Source organism: Xiphophorus couchianus, chromosome 4, assembly GCF_001444195.1.
Source record: "Xiphophorus couchianus chromosome 4, X_couchianus-1.0, whole genome shotgun sequence".
Classification (NCBI taxonomy): domain Eukaryota; kingdom Metazoa; phylum Chordata; class Actinopteri; order Cyprinodontiformes; family Poeciliidae; genus Xiphophorus; species Xiphophorus couchianus.
Window position 1 is genome coordinate 3,504,293 of NC_040231.1, and position 19,014 is coordinate 3,523,306.

The 19,014-nt window shown below is 37.4% G+C and overlaps 1 protein-coding gene across 1 annotated transcript in view; it reads right to left on the reverse strand.

Annotated features, from left to right (window-relative positions):
* The window catches only part of samd4a (sterile alpha motif domain containing 4A), a 54,520-nt gene that overhangs the window by 34,371 nt on the left and 1,135 nt on the right, over positions 1-19,014 (reverse strand). Inside the window, exon 2 of the mRNA XM_028015487.1 lies at positions 17,577-18,068. Coding sequence (XP_027871288.1) covers positions 17,577-17,772 — 196 coding nt within the window. The 5' untranslated portion in view covers positions 17,773-18,068. The remainder of the gene's footprint in view (positions 1-17,576; positions 18,069-19,014) is intronic.

Sequence of the window (19,014 nt, forward strand, 5' to 3'; positions counted from 1 at the left end):
GAACTTTTTCATCTATGTTAAAAAATTATTGACTTACAACAAGCTCTTATATTTTGCTGAAAATTTACTTTTAAGTTAGTTTTGTCTTATTTCAAGTATACTAAAATATTAGAAACTTGTCAAAAATGTTGGTAAGATTTTGTGTTTTTACAGTGAATAAATTCCTTTGAGCTTTTTAGTTGTTATGAAACATAGTTGGGATGAAACATCCCACAATACCCAGTTCATACATGAAGATGATGGGTGCGAAACAAGAAATAGTCTTACGAATGTGCTGGGATTGCTTTGCAGACTCACATATTTAGATTCCTTTGCTGCTTTCCAGCCAATTTTTTACAGTATCAAGACATAACAGTAGCAACTTCTACATTGGTGAATATTTGTAATGCAAACTAGAAAAACTGCCAGAGCAGAACCAATACTGATTTAAATTCTTAAACCATTACGTGTAAAATCTTCAAGAGAAACCCAGTAATGTTAATCAACGCATCAATATGCTTAGTTTTTCCAAGTATTTTTCCATTTTGTCTTCCTCTTTTCTAATAAGTAATAATAACAAACATTCATGGATTCAGGATGTTTTCTGAAAAGAATGAGGGAACAAATTTGTAGTGGTGGGTGTTACTAGACGAGAACAAAGTTGGTGTTTTTTTGTTTGTTTTCTTTCTTTCAGTAAATCCGAGTAGTGACTGGGCGGCGTGAACGAAAAGTTCTTGTTCCTGCTTTCCGACTGGATTCTCCAGCTCAGCAGTGGGGAATGTGCTGGCATACCACAGGCTCTGCTGCTGAAGAATGGAGAGATTCCTCTTGATCCAGAGCGCTGCGTCTTAATCACAAGTACACTTACTGCCTGATTCATATGTACTTTCACTGACTTTATTTTAAATCATCACCAAACCAAGTAGGGAAAAAACACAGAAATGGAAAATGGAAAGAAATGGAAAACATCAAGTTAAGAGAAGATAAAAAAACAAAAAAAAAAAACAATTTTATCGATTAATCTGACGATTAATCAATTAATCGGATGAAAAATACTGGCAGATTTTTCATCTAACAACTTTTTTTAAACAAAGATGTTCTTATCTTACGTGTAATTTTGATGCATTTTTTTGTTTTGGCTTAATTACGGCTCTGACAGTCTTTTTCTGCAAATGACCTTTGTTGAGTCTTCATTTATAGACAAAGATGTTCTAATTTTGAAATTTATGTATTTTTGTGTAGTTTTGGCTTAATTACTGCTCTCACAATGTTGTTCGGTCTATAAATGTCCTTTTTGAGTCGTTATACCCCAGTCAATGATTAATCGATTACTAAAATAGTGGATGATTATTTCAACAATTGATTAATCACAATTAATCTGACTAATCATTTCAGTTATAGTTACAAATAATAAAAAATATGGACTTAAAGTTTCTCTTAAAATTGTGTAATGAGCTAAACTAAAAAAAATAATTTTTAAATATTATTAGAGAAGTAAAAATGGAAGCAATATAACCAAATTTTATTAAACTACTTTTTCAAAAATGTTTCCCAAAGACATAAAATCAACTGCAACATGGCGGCTTGCCATGTTAGAGCTCTCTTTTAGACATCACTGATGGTCAGGCTAACACCAGTGGAAGAACAGGAAAGTACTCCCTGCACAAAAGCAAACCTGAGCCTGGTATTTGCACTCTTGTGTGGTGAACTACTTGACCTCTGCAGTAACCCTGAAATTCCTGCCGATGTGGGTCTGCAGCATCTCGTCAGCAACAAGCTTTTTGTTTGGTGCAACACACAGCTGGACGCCACACTGAGCATTTCACAGACGGATTGATTGACGTTTAGTCAGAAAACTTCTAAAAATAGAGAACTCAAACTACAAGTAATGGTAGCAGTTTTGCCATTTATAATTAGGACTGAAATGATTAATTGGCTTAAATGTAATGAATCAATTATTGAAATAATTATCAACTAATTTTGCAACTGATTGTTAAGTGAAGCATTACGATGGTGTATTAAGGCCATTGCAAAGGGAAACAAGTAGTTAACTTGCCCCAAAAAAAGTTTCTAGAAAAAACAAAGACAAGTTCAAAAAGTCAAGCATGTGCTAAAAAAAAAATCTGAAATTTTGAGAATAATCGTAGAAATTTTCTAGAAGAAGCATGGACATTTCTTAGTTTCAAATGTTGAAAAGAAAAATGTATTTCTGAAACTCAGAAAATGTCCAAAAGTCAAACATTTAGGACAATTAAAACTCAAAATGTCTTACTTTTTAAAAAAAAATGATCTAAAAATGTCTTATTTTTTCCAGCAAATTTGCAACTGTTCAAACACACACACTCATTCTCAATATCAACAAACAATTTAGAGATTAATCTCTACAAAAAACAAGGAACGTTTAGGTTTTTTGGCAGTAGTTTGCTCCTTTTTTTCAATCTACAATGAGCCATCATACAACACAATGAAAGCAGTAATGGCAAAAATGCACAAAAATATATGCATTTTTCATTTAAGATAAAAAAAACCCTTTGTAAATATGTTGCAAAGTGTAGAAAATACTGAAAACTACTGTTTTTACAAAACAAAACTTATAATGAGATACAAAAAAAGCCAAGAGAGTAGCCTGAACGTGTCAGAAAGGCCAGAAGAAGACATTAGTTTTCATTAGTTCAACAGCGATCTATGAAAAGGAAGCTCATCTGTACATCTATGAGCAACAACAATAAACAAATGTCAAGCAGCCCTCGCTTTGTTTCCACCTGTTAAAATTAAATGAAGCTCAGCACTCATCTTTTTTTTTCTCCCCTCCAGGGGGTCTTTTTGTGGGCTCTAGTGTCTCTTATATGAAAGTTGGCTGACAGGAAACGAGAGGGGGGAAGACATGCAGCAAATATCGTCAGGTCCGGGAGTCGAACCCGCGACGGCCGCGTCGAGGACTCAAGGCCTCCAAACATGGGTCGTGTTATCCCCTATGCCACCACGGCACGCCCCAGCACTCATCTTAAGTTCTGTGCAACTCTTCAGCCAACAGGTCTCTTCTTTTGAGCCACTTATTTATTTATTCTGTTCAATGTTTGAAACAGCTGTCTGCAAAGTGGGAAGCACCTGCATGACAATGAGGTGTTTGTTGATGTTGAGAGTGTGTGTGTTTGTGTCTCCCTTCAGCACAGAGGAAAAGCATCATCCAGGCTCCTGTGGACACATCCCGCTTCGTCGGCTCCGTCGGAGCGGAGTTCACGCCTCACTTCCTCCTTTAAACAAACCGGACGACAGCTCCACTCTTCAATCAAATACAACACCTTCCTTTTAAAGGTATTTTGTTTTGTTTTACAGGTTAGGATATGGCCTCATTACTTTTTTTTTCTTCACAAAATCATTCTTAGGTAATGAGATTTATTTTACACCCCCTACCTCAGCATTTAAACTAAAGTGTGAAAATGGCTGCAAACAGATGCACAATTATACAACTGTACATCTTTGAAAAGCATTAGTAAAGCATCCTGCACAACCAACAAGAATGAAGCAAGAGGTTTCAGGATGGTAAGTCAACAACAAAACACCTGTCTTTTCCAGCAGCCATTATACAGCGCACACAGCTGCATGTATATGTTTTGTAAATGTATATTTATGTGTGCATATCCATATATTTACATATGCACATACAGTATGTATGTTGTGTATATAGTGAGATTTTCATAATTATATTTCTAGTTTTGCTTATGTCACGAAGCGGTTTGATGTGAGGTGGTGAGGCAGACGCAGCGGACCCAGGTATGATGAATAATGAGATTTAATGAAAATAACTTAGTCCAAACAACGAGCAGGAGTAACACACACTGACCACGAAGAGACTAACATTGACGAGGACCAGACGACGAACAAGGAACACAGGTGGAGTTAAATACATGGGAGGGTAATGACAGAACGAGACACACCTGGGAACAATCAAGGGGAGGACAGGACAACGAAGAGACTTAAGGACACAGAAAACTCTAAATAAACACAGAAAAACACAGATCCTGACAGCTTATATGATGTTTCTTTTCCTACACTGACAAGTATAGAAAAACGAAAAACAGCAGTTTTTTTTTATTTCTGTTGCTCTTTTATTCTGTCTACATTCTACTGTGACAGCTTAAATTTCTCAAAGGATTATAAGTTAGGATTATTGTTTTTATTTTACATAAATTTTATGTTTACTAATATTTAACACTTTGTATGAAAAGTGGCTTGTCAACTAATAAGCAATTTCCCCTTGAGGATCAATAAAGTATATTCTGTCTATTAAAACTAGCGGACCAAAAGCGCCGGAACTCAGCTTGTGTTGCTAGGTAACGGGGCCTGGCTGTGCTGGGGTTGCTAGGTAACGGCACAGTGCCTGTAGAATGTGACTTAACATTTGGGAGGTTTTTGAAACATTTTCCACACACGAAAAAGCATGTGGTTCTTTGGCCAAAAAAAAAAAACTGCTGGGTTTTTTTTTTTTAAAACACTTGGGCTGTTTTTAGAAGCAGGTGAGACCCAGATGGAATTCCAAAAACATGTACAAAATGTACATTTTTCATTCTAAGTCGCTTTCTTTTAGTTTGTATGACAGATATTTCCCTCTCCGGTCAGGACAAAGCAGTGCAGAGGTCTGCAGTCTACCTGCGGACATAAGGAGAAGCGCTCCAGAGTTTGGGGAGGCTCTGAATGCTGCAGCTATGCTGGGAATGTGAGCTTCTGTTCTGCCAGAACCGGATGGGAGAAGCCCGAACGTCTATTGAAGGAAGTAGAAGCATCTTCATATTTGGTATATTTTGTCATGTCCCAAAAGAGATCATTATATTTGAAAAAATATTTGTGAAGAATTCCTCATAGACTGAAACATGCTAATGAAGTGAAACAGGACTCTGACAGATTCCTCGTCCTGAACCCAAGTAAGCGCAATCTTAAAAAAGGATGTATTTTTATAGATGATGTTGTTCTCCTCGTATTTTCAGACACTAGATATTAAAAAAAAAGATATTAAGCTGTGAATACTTTCCAGATGCGCCATCGGGGGCTGCTGATAACGATTATTATATTAATCGTTAGTTACTTCTGATGATGACTCAGATAATAAAATTACCAGATTCTGCTGATTTCGCAACCTTTTTATACATTAGAAATACATAAAAATACAAATTAACAATTTCTTTTTAATTAAAAAAAATAAACATCCTATTGCCTAATATGCAATAAAAGCATTCCTTTATTGAACATTTACTCATTTGTAGCAACGAATGCATCAATACAGTGTAGGGCTGATCTGTTGGATGAACCAATCAATAAACTGATAGCAAAACTTTCTTGATAGGAGAATTTATTTAGAGAATTTGAACCGGGTGAAGCTGAAGCTGCTTTTTGAGGACTTCTGGGTCGAGCATATTTATAGATAAAGCACTTTTTTATTTGAGATGCAAAATGGACATACTGTATTTTTTGGTACATTTTGTCTTAGTTATTGCTTTTAGTGTGTTGTTCTCACAGAAAATTGCTTTTTGTTGAGTGTGCATATTTGAGTTAACAATTAATCAATCACTGTATTAGTTGATAATTATTTCGATAATCATGATTAATTTGATTAATTGTGATCAGTCTTAATCTCTCTTAGCTGCTTCAGATCTAGATGTGAACAATTACTAAATTGATCAATTGATTACTAATACTATAATGTCACAATATAGTGACAATTTCAAAATATATGTAAAAAATATATATTTTTAATAACAGTTACATACTCCAGCTTTAACAAAGTTGCTGTGAAAAAGCCAGGGGTGGAAACATCACTGAAAAGGAATTTAAAAAGCAGCAAATCTACAAAAAATTAAACATCCAGAAGTGTATCAAAACCGTTTTTCCAGCAGTAATGAATATAAAAATTAACGTTAGTGTTTTTAAGCGTAAACTTGCATATTTATTTTTACTCTACATCCACATCCTGCAGCGCTGGGTGGCTGCAGAACCGTTAAACGTTAAACCTGTTGCTGTATAACAACAGGTTCACTGAAGACTTGGTGGAAATGAAACCGGGCAGACCAGACCGACTCGCTGGGGAAACGTATGGTTCTGATTCTGGTCGGGTTGAGACAGGAGAGGCTGGTACCTGTTCTCCTCCAGCTCCTCTACACATGTACATGTAAACTGTAGCTTGTTGATACAACAACATTACACACCTGTGGAGTTAAATAAAGAAATGTGTTGCTTCAAATGTCATAATATCCCTGTCTTCTATTTTTAACTGTTTTACAATAGAAAATAATAGATTTCCATCATGTTTAATTCCTTTTTGTTGACGGCTACTCTTTACCAGGTGATTGACAGCGCTAAGACCCGCCTCCTGGATCTGATTGGCTGTTTCTAGATTGCACTGGGAGGGGGCAGAGGAGCTCAGTTTTTTCACAGATTATCTCCGGTCCATTTTCTGTCACATAAGGATCTTTGCTGGAAGAACTGACTGTAGGAATGTCCAAGGTGTGGCCCAGGGGCCATTTCAGGGGCCCCTGGGCCACACCTTTTCCTTTTTTTTGTTAGTGAATGTCTGTTTCAAAACTCAAGGACCCATGCCAGATGGGTTACATTAATATTTTGGGATTCTTATGAATATAAATAACACTATTTGAAAAGTATGAAGTTATAGAATATTTTTGGGGGAAACAAAATGGAGCTGCGACCCAGAAAACACAATAAACCTGAACTTACTCCTGCTGATGCATGGGGCAGACAGAGCACCAAGCCTGGCTCCAGTTGATAATTATTTCAATAATTGATTAATCGTTTCAGAGTCTGTACACTCCAGCTAATGATTATTATATTATTTAAATTATTTGACAATTAATCGTTCAATAAAAAGCTTCAATAAATAGGAAATCTTTAAACGTGGTGGTGCTATAACTACGTCCATTGATGACTTCTGGGTGGAACAGATTTACACATAAAGAAGTTTTTTTCCATCTTAAATGCAAAATGTATTTATTTCTGTACAGTTTTGGCTTAATTACAGCTCTCACTATGTTGTTCTTTCAGTAAATTACCTTTTTTTAGAGTCTGTAAACTAATTAATAGATTATTAAATTAGTTGGCGATTATTTGAATAATCGATTAATCACAATTAATTTGATTAATCATTTGAGGTATAATTGCAAGCTTCAAATAAACACATAATACTCTACCGTTATCCTGTTTTCTGTTTTAAAACCCCATTAGTGGACTGTCCTTTCAGTCGTAATCAATAAGAGTGTATTAGCATCAGTCTGGTTTTGAAGACAAGAAGCACAGGGTGAGAAACTAAACCTGGAGGATTTATGAGGCAGGAGTCGCCTGGTCCATCACCAGGTCCATCATGTCTCTTTTACCGTTGAGCTCAAATTGTTTCAAAGAAAACTCCTTCACACCTGCAGGTAGAGAATACCTTTGCTGTTGAAATCCGGAGTGAAAAAGATTAGCTTTATTATGTTTGCCGCGTTGATCGTTTGGCAAAAAGTCTGTCCCCATTCCTGGGGTTCAGAGGGAGTTCACAGAACACGGCGTCAACTTCCAGAAATAAACCGTTTGCTCATGCGTGGGTGAGATGAAATAGTTTGGCTCTAGAACCAGTGACAAGAGTTTTTTGGCTCAACCCGCCCATCTTCCCATCTCTGGGAGGTTTACAGACATTCAAAGGCTGCAGATAAACAGCTTTCATTGGGATGTGTGGAGAAAAATCAGGCCTCATTTTCTCTGAATTTAGTTTTTTCCTCCAAAATGTTGTGTTGAGTGATGAAAATGTTTTCAACAACAGAGATAGGATTGTTAATTCAGAGGGAAGAACATGAGCGATTGTTGCACAATTTCTGAGAATAAAGCACGAAGTACATTAGACGGATGAACGATACATTAGTGTTTCACCACAACCATTTTACTAAATGGGTTGTAGAGTAAAACGTACAGTACAGTAAATGCTCTCCTCTTCTGTGTTTGTCAATGTCAATTTCAATGTGTTGGCTGTGTCCTATCCAAGATAAATATGAATTAAAAGACCCAAAGATGCTGGTAAATAAAAAAAAACTGATTTTTAATTTAGAGATGCACATAAACTGGAAATTTATGGCGAATAACTGATATTGGACACACTTTACATGCACTGAACCCGGGTGATCACAGGGTTAGGAACCACAGCAACCCGCCAAAATCCACAAACGGTTCTTATACGTCTTAAAATGCTTATAATTGCTCATTTTAATAGTTCAAACAACCACAAAATATTACCAAATTTAGGTCAGATTAACAAATAAATGCTTTTTTAATTTTAATTTAGTCTTTAAGAAAAATGTAAGCACTTTACGTTATGGAAAGACGTTCGTTCCTCCTGATACAAGAGAAAACTCGGGTTTGTAAGGAAATCGCCGCTTATCAATTAATTGTTAATCGATCAACTTTAGATTAACTCATCAATTGATAACTTGCATCCCTAATTCTGACTATAAACGGCAAAAAAGGAAAAAAAAATCACACTTATAATTTTAATAAATTGTATATTATTGCATGAAAATTGGTCTCCAGTCTAGGTCCAGGTAATCCCACCATTAGCAGACCTCTAAATCCAGATTATGACACTGCAAAAACACAAAATCGTACCAAATCTTGGTACGATTACCAAGTCAAGCCAAGTTGTTTTTCTAAATTCAGTGTTTGGTGGAAAATTTTGCCAATTTACGTTGTGGAAAGATGGTTGTTCCTTTTCATACTCGGGTTTTTAAGAAAATGGCCGCTTATTAATTAGTCATTAGTCGATGAATCAACTTTAGATTTACTCATTAATGGATATCATGTGTAAGTTTTTTGTACTATTTTTTCAAAAAAATATCCAATGTTGGTTGCAACAGCTCATATAGGGAAACTGGTATCCAAATATGAAGGATGTGAGATAAATTTCAGCTCCAAATGGAAACCAGTCCTCCTCGCTGTTCATCTTTTTTCCTTCCCCACCCCACCCATCTCTTCCACACTACTGTGGACTCAGGAGACCTTCCCTCCACTGTGGGTGGAATCGGTTTCCTTTCCACTGAAAGCACCCCCACCTTCTTACTCTGGAAAAAAACTCCTGTTTTACTCAAGACTGGGCCCACATTCCTAGACAGTATCCCCAACACTGGAACAATTGAGCGCCTCAGGCAGGAATGTGGACTTCCAGGCCAGGTTTTCATCAGGCCCAGTTTAGGCAGGGAGCGCAGCAGAACTTCACTCACTGATATGAGTCATTATACAACACAAGCCTTCCCGAGACCTTAGTCATCGTGGAGAGAAATGAATTTTGTTCCACATTAGCAGATGTAGGAGAAAAGCTCGGAGCATTCGGAATAAATGTAGCTTTGATCTGGGATCAGTTCCTGGATCTTTAGCCAAAGGAATTTGACATATTTGGCATTTTTAATACCGAATGGAAAACCGATGAGACGCGTCTGGATTACAAAAAGGTGAAACTATATGCTTGTCACGGCTGAAGAAATCGGTAAAACTGAGCCCAATTTAAATAAATGAATAAATAATTGAGGGTGATGTGGCCGAAAAATAAACCTCAGATTTTTTTAAAATTTAATAAATAATTTTTTTTCTCACCGTTTTCTAAATGCCGTGAGCGTGCTGAAACCGCTCTGAACTACGGTCACACGGTATGGCTGAAAACCCTGTTTCATATCAGGTGATATCAATAATTATTGATTAGTCTTTCATTTAAAATATCTGAAATATTAGCAAACTGGTGGTGTGACCTTTCCTGTTTTAGCCACAGCTTTCACTCCACGCCATTGTTTTTTTTAAGCAGTTGTGAGGCAAAGTGACGAAACCTAAAACTGCTGCTGCACAAGTTATTCAAGTTGTTGCTAGGTAACCATAGAGCGAGCGAGCGAGCGAGCGAGCGAGCGAGCGAGTGAGCCAGCCAGCCAGCCAGCCAGCCAGCCAGCCAACCAACCAGCCAACCAACCAACCAACCAACCAACCTAGCTTAGCCGGCGGGAGAGGTTGAGCAACTAAAGTCTTTCCTCGCCTTACCAGAGGAAAAACTCCCAGAATGCTGTGCGGTTCCAGCTCAGTGAATACTCTAAATATTGAACATTGTATCAGATGTATTATCTATTGCAATAAATATTATTGATTTATTGTCCAGACCTATTCTGAACAACTGAAACCCAACGAGAATACTGGCGGAAAAAAGAAAAAAAAATCCTGATTTTCCAAAACCAAAAATTTCGATTAATCGATAATCAAATAATTAATCGATAATTAATTACAATTAATCGATAATCATATCGATTAAAATCGATTAATTGCTCAGTCCTAATTAATAATAAAAATCTCAAACCAGAATGTATCTTATGGAGTTCTGGCTCGGTCTGTTCAGCTGCGTGTACTTTTCAACTCTTCGCGGTCCAGTTTCCAGCACAAACAGCTGTGCAGGCCGAGTCAGCGCCGCAGCACTTTAAAATGATGTTAGTCATTCAGAACAGCAGGTCCACTGTCCTGCCCAGACCCCACCCTCACACTAATCCTGCATCCTGAGTGGGAATCTTCCAGAGAAAACGCTGAGGGCTATTTTAAGTCTCCTCCAATATCCTCCCTTTTAAGACTTACCCTTTACTCAAATACGCTGTAAAAAGATACATAACGCACAAAAAATATGACTGGGCTGCAATTTGGTAATCAGAATCTGCCAAAAACTTTGATACAATTTATATGGAGTGATCGGAACTTTAATTGTTTTAGTTTTGGGTTTCAAATTTAAGCTGCAATTAACAATTATTTTTAGTAATCAATCATTCTGATCATTAATTGATTAAATAATTACCACATTCTGCAGATTTTCCATTTAACCACGTAAGCCTATTTTATGCAATACTAGAAATACATAAAAAGGCAAATAAACAAATGTTAGATATTAAACAAATACCTAATATAAAATATCTAATAAGTTATTTGGAAGATTAATCAGATTTTTAAAAAATTGACATCCTGCTGATTTTTCATTTATACACTTAAGATTTTTTATACAATATTAGAAATAGTAATTAGCATTTTTAGAGTTTGTATACTACAGTTAACAATTAATCCATTACTAAAAATTACTTGACACAATTAAATAATCATGTCAGAGTCGTGATTTATTATGTTTTGCTTTTTTTCCCTCCCTTGTTACGTTTGGATTTCTGGGATTTCCTTGGACTTCAGATTTTCTTTTAACAAGAAATGTATAAATTAGGGCTGAAACGATTGATCATGTCATGTAATTTAGTAATCAATTAATCGTTAACTGAGTACACAAACCCTAAAAAAAGGCTAATTACTGAAATAATAACATGTTCAGAGCAGCAATTAAGCCCAAAGTGTACAAAAACACACAGGTTTTGCATTTTAAATGTGAATTTACACATTTCTTCTTAAAAGAAAGTCTAAAGTCCAAGGAAATCCCAGCAATCCAAAAATAACATAGGAGGAAAAAAATCAAAACGCAATAAATCACAACTGTGGAAGTCTGTGTGTGAGGCGGTGATCCCCGTTTTACTCAGGCTGCGTCTCAAGGAGCACACAAAGTCGCATCGCTTGCTGGCTGCCAAAACAAAGCCGCCTCTGAGACGCACAGAGAAGTAGGTCACAGAGAATCCTCTGTGACCTTTCATTTGTACAACACTTTCCGAAGAGTTTTCCACTCGCAGTCCGAAACGTCCCACTGGGGAAGTTAACCCTGAGGCGGCCGGAGCGTCTCTGCTCCGATCTGCAAACCAAACCGTGATGGGTTTTATGCTCATCAGCTGGTTTTTAACACATGATGCATATCTCAAACAACCTCTATCTGAAGAAAGCTGCAACACGTTTTCCTGATCTGCAGCATTCTAAAAGAAATGAGATCCCAGAAACAAAGCAAAGTGATATATCAGCCTTGCCCCAATCCTTAAACACTCAAACAAGCTACCACAACATACCAGAGGGATCACGTAACTACACAACCTTCTCCGTCCCCCTTCTGCTCGGCAGCATGTGTTTTCACGTCGACTCTGCAGCTCCACTGATTCAAATCTTACTGAGCTGAATCAGCGAAGGGAAAAGGCAACCGCAAGTTGACACAAGTGAAAGGGAAAACAGCGAGGCCCAAAATTCACTCCGGAGGTACAGAAAGTTGCAGTTGTTCCACAGGAATGCGCCTCTTTTCCAACCAGATGAGTCTCCCCGTCTTCCCTGAGCTCTGTGCAGCTTTACCACTTCCAGGGTTTTTAGTGCTGCTGCAGGACACCAGCAGCTGATAGATGCTCACAGCAAAATAAAGAGTTAAACAGACAGTTTTCACATCTTTATACTTCCATTTGGATTCTTTAAGCTGTCTTTAACTCCAACTAGCTAGCTAGCTATCTTAAAATTCATATTTTGTGTGTTTTTATACTTCTATTTCGTTCTCAACTGCTTCTAAAAATGGCCCACACACTTAAAAAACCCATCCAGCTGTTTTCTTGGCAGTGAGTTAATTATTTTTTTGGTGGCTGGAAAATGAGCTGCTCCAAAAACCTCCAGATTATGTCACATTCCACAGGCAATGCCGTTACCTAGCAACCCCAGCTAAGCCGAGCCCGTTACCTAGCAACCCCAGCAGAACTCCAACACGTTTGGTCAGCTGGTTTTACCGCTTTCATTTGTGTTTTGCTGTTAACGTATCATCAAGAAACCACTTGCTTCATACTTGTTGCTTGTGCAGGAGGCTCCACTTTTGCTTTTCAAAAATTTATAATAAATAGGATGAGCAACAAGCACAAGCTGCCAGTAGGTCGACAGAGAACTGTACTGTCTGCAATCAAAGTGAATGGGTGGGTTTTTTTTAAAGCTCCATCCTGATACAATTAGTTTAGTGCTGCTTCTACACTGCAAAAACACAAAACTTGACCAAATATTTTTGTCTAGTTTTAGTGCAAATATCTTAGTACTCTTGAAATAAGGCAAAACAAACTTAAAAATAACTTTTCAGTAAGATATAGGAGCTTTTTTATGTAAATAATTCCTTAATATTAATGAAAAAGTTTTAGTTCCACTAGCAGATTCTTTCACTACTACCGTGGGAAAAATGTCTTTTTATAAGTGAAATAACTACGGCACTACTTTTTCATCAATATTAAGGAGTTATTTACCCGAGACATTCTGAAAAGTTACTTATGAGTCAGTTTGATCTTATTTCAAGTGTATTAAGATATTTCTGCTAGAAACTAGACCAAAAATACCTGCCAAAATTTTGTGTTTTTGCAGAGTATTGAAGATTTTCTGTACTTTCCTGTATGAAGGTGGTGCAGCTCAACGAAAGCGCTGCTCAGCGGAGCCGCTGCTCGTCTTTTGTTTTGTAAACAGAAATGAGCAGAACTGTCTGAGGCTGAGTGGAGTATGTACATAGTTACAGTTTACACACGTTGCACAACTGTTAGCTCTCTCCCTGCAGCAGAGTCACGTTTTATCTAAGACTGTGAGAGTTTTTCTTTTGTTTACCGAGTCGCTCTGTGAACCTGCACCAACCCCGTCATTTTTCACCAAGCTGCGTGAGTAAATAAAATAAGTTCTAATAAGCAGGTATTATGGGGTGTGCCGTGGTGGCGCAGAGGTTTAGCACAACCCATGTATGGAGGCCTCAGTCCTCGACGCAGCCGTCGATTCCTGGCCTGGTGACCTTTGCCGTGTTTCCCCTTCTCTCATTACCAACTTTCCTGTCAATTAGCTATCAAATAAAGGCCACTAGAGCCAATAAAACCTTTAAAAAAGCTGGTATTAGAGCTATTACATAATAAAAATAATCATAATTGATGACTGTATGAGGAACTTCTTTACTTCCTCGTTGCTGAAATGTGCTATGCAAATAAACTAATAAAAAAAAACATGACAAAAATAATCATATATAAACTGTAAAAATGCAGAAGATGTTATATTTAGGTCTGTTACAATAAGCAATAAATCAATTAATCGCATCATAAATTGAATCATTTTTCTCTTTCTACCAAAAACTGGATGATTAAAGCTTCAGTCTGGTGTTTTGGTCTCAATTAGCCTTTTTTAAGGTTAATTTTGTTTTACAGAGACTTCATAATTAATTTTATTTGTTGTTTTGTTTATTTATTTTGTATATTTAAAATGTCTTCCAGTTCCAGTGTTAAATGGTCTTTAGAATTTAAAGTTTATTGATCTTTGAGAATGTGTTTATGTATTATTATGCCATTATTACCATTATGTTACTCAAAAATGGTCTCAACAATATTATCATTTATCGCAATAAATTCTGAGACAATTTACCGTCCAGGAAAATGTGTTACCATGACGGGGTTAATCGTAATAGCTGCTACAAAAGCCTAAAATATCTTTCTTTAAAGTCAAAGTGTGACTTTAACATGTTTTACATTTAAATGATCACAATAATATCGCTCCCTTCAGTGTCTAATGGTCACACCAGTCCTGTTTAGTTTAGTCTTCTTTGTTTGTCTAGAAAGTCCAGTTTGGTTGGTGAGGTGTGAACGCTAATCGAATGCTAATCGTTCGATTAGCGTTCACTAAAAACTGCCTAAAAACCTTGGTATAGTAGAAGTGAACTGTATATGAATGTATATGAGAATGCCAAGCGGACCAGAAACCACTCCAAAATTAGGAAGCAGACTGCAACATAGGGCATTCTGGGTAAATACAACCAAAGTAAACACGCTAAGCAGGAGAAATGGCTCGTGGACTTTTGTCAAAGACAAAAGAGAAATCCTTCAATCCACTAAAATCTGACACCACCCCATTTTTGCTTACATTTTGTGAAGACAGAAGTTGGGCTCTGCGTCTTCTTCAGAGGTTTTTCTGTAATTTACTTCAGAGATTCTTGTTGCGGCGCCCCCACAGGTGAGGAGGGGAACAGGTTGCTCAAAGGGTTTGGTTGGTTTGGGAAACCCAGCAACTGAAAATGCAACAAATGCTGCAATTTTGGTCCTCAATCAAACCGAGTCCACTGGACTGTCAGGCGTGAAAGCAGCTTTAGATAACTTATTTACACCGAGTCGGTCCAGTTGGGATTTTTAAAATTATTTATATAATATTGGGTAGCAGAAAATTAAACTTTAACACTATAAATTATGTTTTTTTTATTGACTAATTTCCAAAATAAAGAAACACCAGTTCTCGAACACATCTGCACACCTTTAGCGCTTCATTCAGGTTTTATTTCAGACTCTTCCTGACCTACAATGGGCACCAGATGAACCAGTGGCTGAGTAATATCCCCGCTGCGCTTTGGTCTCTGACAGTATAAACACAGTTTTATTTTTCCAGGGGTCTCCGGGGGAAACTCCATGCTGTCAGCTTTGATGTCCGGTTTTATCAAACAATAACAGAGCAGAGAGAGGAGTGTGACCCGACAGGAGCGGCTCACCCAGATCTGATAACCCGTCCATGCGCCGCTACAGGTGCCGCTCCATCACAGCGGCGCTTCACTCTATTTTTCATGAGCCCAGTCGGTTGCCAGGGTTTCTGTTACCATGGCCGTGCTGCAGTGTGATGCAACAGAAACCGAGGCAGAACCCCCTCCTTTCTGCTTCCCCTGTTGCTTTGGCCCAAAACCAAGTCAGGAAGAGCTACAAGACTGTAAAATGTAAAATCTGCAGCAGCTCTTCACCACTTCATGTCCGGTGAGTTGATCCAAACTATATCAGCGCATCTTCATGTGTTAAAACCCAAAAATAGGTCAAAAAGCAGCAGAAAATAGCAAAAATGGTCAAAGTCTGCAGATTTAACTCAGAAAGACATTAATAAAGACATACTGAGAAAGAAATGCAAACTTTTAGTTGTCAATTGACAATTAATTAATTAATCGAATAAAAAATTGGCATATTATGCTAATTTTTCATTTTTATGCAGTATTAGAACAACATTAAAAGATGCAAATTAACAAATACCTCAATTTTAAAATAAGAAAATAAACATTTTGTTCCCTAAAATGCAATAACAGCATTCGCTTAGCGAATATTTAATCATTTTTAGCAAAGGATGCATCTGCAGATTAAACAATATTTCTAACAACATAACAAAGCTCTGCTATGCAGCGTGAGGCTAATTAGTTTTTGGATTAACTGACTAATAATTTGAAATCAAAAGTGTTTAATAATTTGTTTAAAGAATTTGAACCAGCTAAAACTGACAATTTTAGGTAGAACATACAGTATTTACAGGCGTTTTTCTTACAATAATAAAAATGTATATTTTTGTACAATTTTGGCTTAATTACTGCTCTGAGTGTGTTGCTCTTTCACCAAACTGCCTTTTTTGAGTCTGTTTACTCCCGTTAATGATTAACCAATTAGTTGACAATTATTTCAATAATCGATTAATCTGATTAATCGATTAATCAAACACCTACAAACAGACTCTACAGGAAGAAATAATCTCTCTGAAATGTGCAATAATTTCCCCTGGGACTCATTTCTACATTTGAAATCATTAGCAGCACAAACCTCACCGCATTTTGTGTGACAGAGGAACATAAAGCTGTGTTTGTTTCTGGAGGAGTGGCAACGAAGAAACGGTTTGCTGACAGAAAACCAAAGAAGAAAAGTATGGCAGCATCATGCTGTGGGGATGAGTCTCTCAACCAGGAGCAGAGAAGCTGACTGCACTTGATTGGACGTTAAATCACTGCAAAAACACAAATTCTTACCAAGCATCTTTGTCTAGTTTCTAGTGCAAATATCTTAGTAAACTTACAATAAGACAAAACTAACTTACATTGAGATTGGAGCTTGTTTTAAGTAAAACATTCCTTAATATTGATGAAAAGTGTTAGTTCCACTGGCAGATTATTTCATTTATAAAATTGGAAAATGTTTTGTTACAAGTTAAATAATCTGCCAGTGGAACTAGAAATTTTTTTAATCAATATGAATAAATTATTAATAATTAAAGAAGTGTTTATATCTTGCTGAAAAGTTACATGTAAATTAGTTTAGTCTTATTCCAAGTGTTCTGAGATATTTGCACTAGAAATAAGACAAAAATGTTTGGTTAGATTTTGGGGTTTCTGCAGTTTAATTACTAACCTGTAGTGTAATAACTGATATTAATGCACAACCAGAACCAACATTTGTTGATGCTGTGACAAATGTGGGTGAAGAAAATATTGTAGTGAAAATAAATTAAAGTAGAAGCGTGAATTTGAGCGTACTCATCTTTTTTCGTATCATACACTGCAAAAACACAAAATATTACCAAGTATTTCTGGTCTAGTACAAATATTAGTAGACTTGAAATAAGTCAAAACTATCTTAACGTAACTTTTCAGCAAGATGCAGCAACTTTTTTAACAGTGTAATTCCTTAATATTGATTTTAAAAAATTTGTTTCATTGGCAGATTGTTTCCCTTATAATCCAGGTTATAAGAGAAATAATCTGCCAACAAGGAATTATTTACTTAAATAACCTCTTATCTCTTGCTGAAAAGTTACTTGTAAGTTAGTTTTGTTTTATTTCAAGCATACTACTTGCAGTAGAAACTAGAACTTGATAATATTTTGTTTTTTTTGTCTATTAATCTGAGAAGAAACCGTCCTACCTGGATTATTGGCCTCTCCCTCCAGGACCTGCAGCTCCGTGCATTCAGCCAGGGAGTGCTCCAGGCACACCTGCAGGAATCGGGCCTGGGTCCGGCTCACCCTCTTCAGCAGCGACACCAGAGCCACGGTCTGCTCACACTCGTTCCATCCCTTAAACCAGCTGGCCAGCACGCCCACCTGATCCCGAAACATCATGGTCTGCCGGGCGGGACGGACGAGGCGCCGCCGGATGCGGTGGGACGTCCCAGATGGCGGATAAATCCCTGCTGGAGGGGGTTCCACACCACCTTCGATTCCCGATAATCTCCTTCGCTGAGAGTGAGAGACAGGAGGAGAGGAGAGGCGGTTCCGGCTCTAAGCAGGCATGAGGTGATCGGATCTGCTTCTGGCGGCTGGGTGGATCTCAGATGGGATTGATCGGTGACGGGTCAGCTCTTTGTCGCAGCAGCATCAGTCTGTGGCATTTCCCTTCAGGGAATCCCCTGTCAGGCCTGTAGGCGGACGTCAGGCATTAGAAGAGAAGCATGTTCAACAGAGAAACTGCGACCTCGTACTTCCTGAGGCACGTCATTTACACAAGCACAAAACAACAGCTGTTCAAATTCCACATGTTTGTACTTCCATTGGGTCTCGGCTGCTTCTAAAAACTATTTTTTTGTTTTTTTGGTGTCAGGAAAACGAGCGGTTTCAAAAACCTCCCGATTGTTGAGTCACATTCCACGAGCGCTGCGTCGTTACCTAGCAACCCCAGCGGAACACCAGCCTTGTTACCTAGCAACTCCAGGGGAACTCCAGCATGTATCCACATTTTTGTACTTCCATTTGGGTCACAACTACTTCTAAACAGAAATTCAAATTCAATTAAAAAATACCCTATTGATCCCAAAATGAAATTAAATAAAACTACGTGTTTAAATATATAAATCTATACATATTTAATTTAATATGAAATAGATCCATTATTTTGGCAATAACTTAACTTTTTTTTGCTGTTTCGAAAACTTCCAGCTTGTTAAATCACATTCCACAGTGCAGAACGAATGCCAGCATGTATTCACATTTTTTGTGTTTTCATTTGGGTATCAACTGCTTCTAAAAACAACCCAAGGCAAAAAAAGAAAGAGAAAAACGCATTCTGGCAATAAGTTTATGCTTTTTGGTGTCTGGAAAACAATCAGCTTCAAAAACTTCCCAGATTAAGTCACATTCCAACAAGCAACCCAAGCAGCTCCAGCATGTATGCACTGTACAATGGCTGCTGGAAAAGACAAGTGTTTCGTTGATGACTTACCATCCTGAAACCACTTGCTGCATTCTTGTTGGTTGTGCAGGAGGCTCTACTGATACTTTTCAAGCATGTACAGTTGTATAATTGTGCATCTTTTTGCAACTATATTCGCATGCAAATGTAAAATTTGAGTGGGGGGGGGGGGGGGG